Source organism: Chiloscyllium punctatum, chromosome 5 (genome assembly GCF_047496795.1).
Source record: "Chiloscyllium punctatum isolate Juve2018m chromosome 5, sChiPun1.3, whole genome shotgun sequence".
NCBI classification, from domain to species: domain Eukaryota; kingdom Metazoa; phylum Chordata; class Chondrichthyes; order Orectolobiformes; family Hemiscylliidae; genus Chiloscyllium; species Chiloscyllium punctatum.
This window is the reverse complement of record NC_092743.1, coordinates 139,449,029-139,458,201: the sequence shown is the minus strand read 5'-3', so window position 1 is coordinate 139,458,201 and position 9,173 is coordinate 139,449,029. Positions and strand designations below refer to the sequence as shown.

General features: G+C 44.5%; 1 protein-coding gene and 1 long non-coding RNA gene across 3 annotated transcripts in view; one reads left to right on the top strand and one right to left on the bottom strand.

Moving 5' to 3' along the window:
• Positions 1-3,341: 3,341 nt before the first annotated feature.
• On the bottom strand, positions 3,342-6,594 carry LOC140477486 (uncharacterized). Its single transcript, XR_011960748.1, has 2 exons — positions 6,402-6,594; positions 3,342-4,941 (listed from the first exon to the last, which is right to left on the bottom strand). It is a non-coding gene; the product is annotated as an uncharacterized lncRNA (long non-coding RNA).
• The window catches only part of mcmdc2 (minichromosome maintenance domain containing 2), a 65,825-nt gene continuing 63,154 nt past the window's right edge, over positions 6,503-9,173 (top strand). For both annotated transcript variants that reach the window (XM_072571498.1, XM_072571497.1), the window contains exon 1: positions 6,503-6,641. In XM_072571498.1, coding sequence (XP_072427599.1) covers positions 6,542-6,641 — 100 coding nt within the window. In that variant the 5' untranslated portion in view covers positions 6,503-6,541. The remainder of the gene's footprint in view (positions 6,642-9,173) is intronic.

The window sequence follows — 9,173 nt, the reverse complement described above, 5'->3', positions numbered from 1 at the left end:
AGGGGAGGGAGGAGTCTGAGACGGTCCAGGTGAATTTGAGGTTTGGGTGGAAAGTGTTGGTAAAGTGGATGAACTGTTCAACCTCCTCGTGGGAGCACGAGGCAGCGCCGATACAGTCATCGATGTAGCGGAGGAAAAGGTGGGGGATGGGGCCAGTGTAGCTGCGGAAGATGGACTGTTCCAATATCCTATGAAGAGGCAGGGATAGCTGGGGCCCATGAGGGTGCCCATGGCTACTCCTTTGGTTTGGAGGAAGTGGAAGGATTGGAAAGAGAAGTTGTTCAGGGTGAGGACCAGTTCAGTCAGTTGAAGGAGGGTGTCGGTGGAAGGGTACTGGTTGGTACGGCGGGAAAGAAAGAAGCGGAGGGCTTTGAGTCCTTCGTGATGGGGGATGGAGGTGTACAGGGACTGGATGTCCATGGTGAAGATAAGGCATTGGGGACCGGGGAAGCGAAAATCATGGAGGAGGTGGAGGGCGTGGTTGGTGTTTAATCTCCGATATGGCTACGAAGAACTGTTTAGTGTATAGATTCTTCTGTGGATGAAGAACAGTAGAGGTCCTTTACAGGTCTGTGTGAGTGTTGTCCTGAGCTGGGGTGGGTCGAATTGCAGGGAATGTAGGTAGCGGTGCATGGCTGCAAGTGTGGAGCGGAGGATCTGGAGGGAGGTCTGTTGATGGAGGCTTCGGATTTGTTGCAGGTACTGGTTGTCCTGGTTGGGTCCAAATTTTGTTGGTCGGAACGTAATCCGGAGTCCGTGTGGGATCAGTCCGGACCAACCAACCCAACCACCCCGTAGACTTGCGGAAGGTTTCAGAGAACACCTCTGCGACACCCGGATCAACCAACCCAACCGTCCCATAGACTTGCGGAACGTTTCAGAGAACACCTCTGGGACACCCGGACCAACCAACCCAACCACCCCATAGACTTGCGGAATGTTTCAGAGAACACCTCTGGGACACCTGGACCAACCAATCCAACCACCCCGTAGACTTGCGGAACGTTTCAGAGAACACCTCTGGGACACCCGGACCAACCAACCCAACCACCCCGTAGACTTGCGGAACGTTTCAGAGAACACCTCTGGGACACCCGGACCAACCAACCCAACCACACCGTAGACTTGCGGAACGTTTCAGAGAACACCTCTGGGACACCCGGACCAACCAACCCAACCACCCCGTAGACTTGCGGAACGTTTCAGGGAACACCTCTGGGACACCCGGACCAACCAACCCAACCACCCCGTAGACTTGCGGAACGTTTCAGAGAACACCTCTGGGACACCCGGACCAACCAACCCAACCACCCCGTAGGCTTGCAGAACGTTTCAGAGAACACCTCTGGGACACCCAGACCAACCAACCCAACCACCCCGTAGCCCAACACTTCAACTCCCCCTCCCATTCCACCAAGGACATGCAGGTCCTTGGACTCCTCCATCGCCAGACCATGGCAACACAACGGTTGGAGGAAGAGTGCCTTATCTTCCACCTGGGAACCCTCCAACCACAAGGGATGAAGTCAGATTTCTCTAGTTTCTTCATTTCCCCTCCCCCCACCTTGTCTCAGTCAAATCCCTCAAACTCAGCACTGCCTTCCTAACCTGCAATCTTCTTCCTGACCTCTCCGTTCCCACCCCACTCCAGCCTATCACCCTCACCTTGACCTCCCTCCACCTATCGCATTCCCAACGCCCCTCCCCCAAGTCCCTCCTCCCTACCTTTTATCTTAGCCTGCTGGATACACTTTCCTCATTCCTGAAGAAGGGCTGATGCCTGAAACGTCGATTCTCATGTTCCTTGGATGCTGCCTGACCTGCTGCGCTTTTCCAGCAACACATTTTCAGCTCTGGATGGGATTTAGCCTCAGATTCTCTGCAAGGCCAGGGAGGACATTGCAGAGCCTTTGGCTTCGATCTTTATGTCATCATTGTCGACAGGAGGATAGCAAATATTGTTTCCTTGTTTAAGAAGGGGAGTCGGGACAACCCTCCTAATTTTAGGCCAGTGAGCCTTACTTTGGTTGTGGGTAAGGTGTTGGAAGAGGTTATAAGAGATGGGATTTATAATCATCTGGAAAGAAATAATTTAATTAGGGAATAGTCAACACGGTTTTGTGAAGGGTAGATCGTGCCTAGCTAAAATTGGCTAGCTGAAAGAAGACAGAGGGTGGTGGTTGATGGGAAATGTTCATCCTGGAGCTCAGTTACCAGTAGTGGGCCACAAGGATCTGTTTTAGAGCCACAGCTGTTTGTCATTTTTATAAATGATTTGGATGTGGGCGTAGAAGAATGGGTTAGTAAATTTGCAGATGACACTAAGGTAGGCAAAGTTGTAGATAGTGCCGAAGGATATTGTGGGTTACAGAGGGACATAGATAAGATGCAGAGCTGGGCTGATAAGTGGCAAATAGAGTTTAATGCGGAAAAGTGTGAGGTAGTTCACTTCACAAGAAGCAACAGGAATGCAGAGTACTGGGCTAATGGTAAAATTCTTGGCAGTGTGGATTAACAGAGAGATCTTATTGTCCAGGTGCATAAATCCCTGAAAGTTGCCAACCAGGTTGATAGGGTTGTTAAGAAGGCATATGGTGTGTTGGTGTTTATTGGTAGGGGGAATTGAGTTTCGGAGCCACGAGGTCATGCTGCAGCTGTACAAGACACTGGTAAGGCTGCACCTGGAGTATTGTGTATAGTTCTGGTCACCGCATTATAGGAAGGATGTGGAAGCTTTGGAAAGAATTCAGAGGAGATTTACTGGGATGTTGCCTGGTATGGAAGGAAGGTCTTTTGAGGAAAGGCTGAGGGAACTGAGGCTATTTTTGTTAAAGAGAAGAAGTTTAAGAGGTGACTTAATTGAGACGTATAAGATAATCAGCGGGTTACATAGGGTGGAGAGTGAGAGCCTTTTTCCTCGGATGGTGAAGGCTAACACGAGGGGACATAGCTTTAAATTCAGGGATGACAGATATCAAGGGTAGTTTCTTTACTCAGAGAGTAGTAGGGATGTAGAACGGCCTGCCTGCAACAGTAGTAGACTTGCCAACATTAAGAGCATTTAAATGGACATTGGACATACGTATGGATAACAATGGAACAGAATAGGTTAAACGGGCATCAACTTAATTTCACAGGTTGGCACAACATCGAGGGCCAAAGAGTCTGTACTGCGATGTAACATTCTATGTTAGCTCTGTTTCTCACCACAGACCTGCTGAGTTTCACCAGCAATTTCTGTTTAGTAGGATGAGGTGATACAGTGAACCACAATGTTACAGATTGTAGTTGATTACAATTCTGCTGCTCATGGTGGCCCACAGCATTTCATGGATGCCCAGTTTGAGTTCCTTGATTTATTCAAATTCAATTTGCAAAACAATGAAGGGTATCCTCAATCTATAGGCAGAACTTTGTTTGCACAGTGACTATAGTGGTCAGTTCTGATACTGTCAAGGACAGATTAATCTGTTACATGTAGGTTGGTGAGGACAAGATCAAGTACATTTTTGTTGGTTTCCCCCATCACTTATTGCACGTCCTATCTAGTAGCTAAGTATTTTAGGACTCAACCAGCTCGGCCAATAGTAGTAGTAGTAACAAGCCACTCTTGATGCCGGACCTTGTCATCTATCAGAGTACATTATCAAAGGTCAGAGTGCCATGTCCAGCATCAATGCTTTTTCCAAGTGGTGATCAACGTGGAAGAGTAATTTTTCATCTTTCAAGATTGGAGGGTATGTAGGTGATTATCAGCAGAAGTTTCCTTTGCCCAAGTTTGATCTGGTGTAAATCTCTGGAATCAATGATGAGGAGTCCCACGTCAATTCTTTTCCCACAGTATACTACTGTGCCACCACCTATGATGCATCTGTCCTGCCGAATGTTCAGAACATACCCAGGGATTGTATTGGTGGTATCTAGGACATTAAGGTATGATTTGTGAGTATATCAATGTCAGGTTGTTGCTTGACTGAATGCCGCCCAACTCATCATGCAAACCAGCCTTCATTCCATTGACTCCATCTATACTTTCCCCTTGCCTCAGGAAAGCAACCAATATATTCAAAGACTCTCTTCCATCGGGCAGAAGATACAAAAACTTGAAAATGTGTATCAACACATTCAAATCAGCTTCTTTCCTGCCGTTATCAAACTTTTAAACAGACCTCTCATATATTAAAGATGATCTTTCTCTGAAATTTCTCTGTAGTTGTAACACAATATCCCGCATCCTGTTCTATTACCCTGATGTACTTATACAAGGCATGAATTGCCTGAATGGCGTACATGACACTTTTCATTGATGTATGTGATAATAACAAATCAAAGACTAGCCCTCCCAATTTTGGCACAAGTCCTTAGATGTAAGTAAGACTTTGCAGGGGTGCCAGAACTGTTACTGTCATTGTCGTTTCCAGTGCTTAGGCCAATGCTAATTGGTCCATCTGGTTTAATTTCTGACCAGTGACATTACCACACAGACAGCATATTCAAGAGGTTCTACTCTTGGTTGTGCCACTGTTGGTCTGTGTGAGTTTCCATCAGGTGTTCCAGTTTTCCCCCGAAGGCCAAAGATGTGCAGGTTGGTTGATATAGCCTTGCTAAATTTTCCATAGTGTCCAGGGATGTGCAGGCTAGGCGGATTAGCCATGGTAAAATACAGGGTTACAGAGATAGGATGGAATGTTCTTTGGAAGGTTAATGCAGACTTGCTGGGCCAAATATCCTCTTTCTGCACTGTAGAGATTCTGTGTTTCTAAACATCATTTTCATGGCCATTCCTCAACAATCACTGCGTCAAAATTCTGGAACTCCCTAACAACATTATGGGTATACCAACACGACACAGGCAGCAGCTGTTCAGGAAGTTCACCATTACCTTCACAAGTGTGCTTCAGGATGGGCAATAAATGATGGGTAGCCAGCATTGTCCACATCCTGTGAATGAATGAAAAAAAGACAGCATCTAGCAATATACACAACATATAAATCAACAGCAAAGCAGTAGAGTGATCAGCTCTCATGTGGCATTTGATTGTTATTCTGGTGAAACAATATCCTCCAAAGCGTCAGACTCTTGAAGACTGCAGTGCTGGACCTTCTATGATATCCCATTTCTTATATCTTAATACATTGTTCCCATTGTTTCCCTTCTTAGGAAATGAGTTGCCCATACCTAACTGTGTGTGAAACTAGAGGTCTGACAATCAAATTCTAGTCATGATTTGGAGATGCCAGTGTTGGACTGGGGTGTACAAAGTTAAAAATCACACAACACCAGATAATAGTCCAACAGGTTTAATTGGAAGCACACTAGCTTTCGGAGCATCGCTCCTTCATCAGGTGATAGTGGAGGGCTCAATCCTAACACAGAATTTATAGCAAAAATTTACAGTGTGATGTAACTGAAATTATAGTTTGAAAAATTGATTGTTAAGTCTTTCATCTGTTTCAATACCATATCGTTTCACTTCTTTCATGTGTAAATCGCAAAACCTTTTTTTAAAAGTTGCATTCTCAGGTTAGCTGTTAAAGACTTAACAATCAATTTTTCAATGTATAATTTCAGTTACGTCGCCCTGTAAATTTTTGCTATAAATTCTATGTTAGGATTTAGCCCTCCACTATCACCTGATGAAGGAGCGATGCTCCGAAAGCTAGTGTGCTTCCAATTAAACCTGTTGGACTATAACCTGGTGTTGTGTGATTTTTAACTCTAATCAAATTCCAGACTTATACATAGGCCAGACCAGGTAAGGATAGCACATTTCCTTTTCTACAGGGAATAAACAACATTAATTTATCAGCCACCCGCCGCAATAGGATTTGAAAACGTTTCCTCAGAACCTGGTCCTTTCATTACCACTACAGCCCCATCTCCCCAACTGCTCCATGAATGATTGGAATGCACAGGCTACATCTGGGCTGGATCTGGTCACAGTGAAATATTCCTGCCTCCACTGTGCCCTTTAATTTGCAACTACCTCGGCATTCGTTTTTTGACTATCGCTCTTCCTTTTGCAAACCGGAATACTGTTTTTCAGGCTCACTTCAATAATTTCTGTCCAAATGACTTTTTCTTTCGCAATGACCCTAAGTCAACACTTCTAAAAGGGGGAAGTAAACTGTCTGTCCAAAAGGGAGATAGATGAAATCCCAGAAGACTGCTATCATTGCAATGCGAAAAAAAACGTTGGGCGATGTACAGAATAGTCAATCTCACCCCCTGTAACTCGTAGGTTGCCGACTTTTGATCAGGAGTGGGTGGAAATTAATTTAGGATAAGCGACTTTAACCGCACCTCATGTAAACGTTCCACTGACTCTTTACAAACAAACCAGAACCACTATATATTTTTTTCTCTCTCTGTCGCCAATCTTTCGCTCTTAGCCGATTACCTTGATTTGACAGCTGGCTGATGTTGTGCTGTAGGGAATCACCGGAGAGCTGGTCCGGATTGCGGCGGTCTGGGCCGGTCCAGGCCGGTCTGAGCCGGTCACTGTGCGGTTGGCGGTTGCTGAGAACCGTTAGGAAGGACATGGCAGCCGAGGACCTGCCTCTGAAGGAGTTGGCTCTCGTTTACTTGGACAGGACTGGAGGGCTTCACAAATTTATCAACGACTGCATTCGCTACAGTGGTAATTTTTAAAAGGAGATCAGTTTGCAACGATTCATCCAAAGTTGCATTTGTGTGGTGGTGTCTTAAAACAAACACTAATGACATGAGGAATGGCAACAAACAGAAACAAATGGGTAAAGTCATTGCGAAGTCCAGTCCAATGATCTTTCTACAACTCTGAAGAATGGTCACTGAACTCAAAAGGCTCCCTGTTTGTCCACAGAATGACAGGACCAGGTTCAGAGGAAAGGTTTTCAAATCCAGATGTCCTGAGTTTCTTCAGCAATTTCTGTTTTTGTTTCAGATTTCCAGCATCTTTGTTTTATTTTATAAATTTACTGGATTTATTATTATAGTGTATTATTATTAGCACAGATCTTTACGCTGAACCATTCCTCGCACCTGTTTGTGGTCCAAGTATTGATCATCCGGATAAATACAAATTTATAAAATAAAACAAAAATCTGCAGATGCTGGACATCTGAAATAAAAGTAGGAATGGCTAGAGAAACTCAGCAGCTCTGGGAACACCAGTAGAGAGAAACAGTCAATATTTCAAGTCCAGTGACCTTTCTGTATTTTGTTTTTTGTTAAGTGCATAGGTATCTTATTTGCATGGCCAGCATACACTAACAAGGTGATGAAGAAGGCAGCTCAATGTATCCTCACCCATCTAGAAATGACTCGTAGATCTCCAGTCAAGCTGTAAAACTGCTATTATTTGGTATCTGAATTGGATCGGTTTGTTTTGAATCCCAAGGGCACCGCCCCACTTATCTCTCCACCCTGGAAACACCCTGCCTCCATTCCTGATGACAGGCTTTTGCCCGAAACATTGATTTTCCTGCTCCTTGCTTGGATGCTGTCTGACCTGCTGTGCCTTTCCAGCACCACTCTAATCTAGGCTCAGGTTTCCAGCATCTGCAGTCCTCACTTTTTCCTTGCTGATTTTAACCTTACTGCGAATCCTTTTGCAAGGATGCCTGCCTTGAATAAGTTCTCCTATCTCCACAAGAATCTCAGTCAGTCTCTCTCTCACTGCAACTCCCAGGTACCCTCTCCTCATTCCCCCCCCCAATCCTCGATGACTCTACTTTGAAAGTAAAAGCATGATGAAGCTCTCTGCACTAAATCTGTAGTAGCAGTTCCTCAAAAAGCCTATACTTTATGATGGCTGATCTTCACAGAATCACAAAACAATCCAAAGCATCAAGTCTGCAATGGCTATCCTCGTGTGTGCCATTCTCCTCCCTTCTGCCTGTATTCCTACAGTTTTCCCTTTCAGATCACAGTCTAATTCCCTTTTGAATGCTTCAAATGAACCTTCCTCCCTTGTCCCTGAAATCTTACATTGACACTGACCACCAAAGGCTAAAGCGATGGAATGCAAATCTGTGTGCATTTCTGGCAGCCAATGAGTGTTCTAGACATGGCTGTCCATAACAGCCATTTCATGGGTTCAGCACAGTTCCACTAATGTTGCTGGATTCTTCCACCCTTCGATCCAGTTTTCTGAGTGACTAACAAAAACCTGCAATGACCCAGATGGCTATCTTGTTCCACACTCTCACTGTCTGGTGTATTGGCCTCCTTTGGCAATCCAGAAAAAGGATTGCTGCCCAGCACTATAGGATTCCCAGGTCTTTGCCCAGGAATTAGGGTGTCATCTTACCTTTCTTTGCCATCTAATGGTATGACAAGAACTTTCAAAAGTTGATTGGAGTAGACTGTTCACAGGTAAGGGGATGACTGACAAGTGAGAGGCTTTCAAAAGTGTGATAATGAGATTACAGAGGCATTATGTTCCTGTTACATGAGAGGTAAAGCTGGTCAAAGTAGGGAACAATAGATGAATAAAGATATTGAGGTTATAGTCAAGAATAAGAAAGAATCATATATTGGATATAGACAATGGGATCAAATGAATCTCTTGAAACATAAAGAGTGTAGGGGCATTCTTAAGAGAATAATTCTACAAGTGCATTAAGAGCAAAAGAGCAACTAGACAGAGAATAGGGCCCCTTAAAGATCAACGAGGTTATCTATGTGTTGAATCTCAGGAGATGAGAGAGATACTAAATGAATATTTCGTGTCAGCTTTTACTGTGGAGAAAGAAATGGAGGCTAGAGAATTCAGGGAAGTAAATATTAATGTTTTGAAAACAGTTCATATTACAGAAGAGGGACTGCTAGAAGTCTTAGAAACATAGGTAGATAAATCTCTGGGACTTGATCATGTGTTCCAAGGGCAAGTTAAGGAAGAAATTGCATGGCCCCTAGCAGAGATATTTGTATCATCGATAACCACATGTGAGGTGTCAGAGGACTGGAGGGTGGCTAATGTTGTGCCCTTATTTAAGAAAGGCTGAAATGAGAAGTCTAGGAACTACAGACCAATGAGCCTGATATCGGTGATGGGTAGGTTGCTGGAGGTAATTCTGAAAGATAGGATTTACATGCATTTGTAGAGGACTGATTAGGGATAGTCAGCATGGTTTCATGTGAGGGAATAAAGGTTGATGAGGGCAGAGCAGTAGATGTTGTTTACATG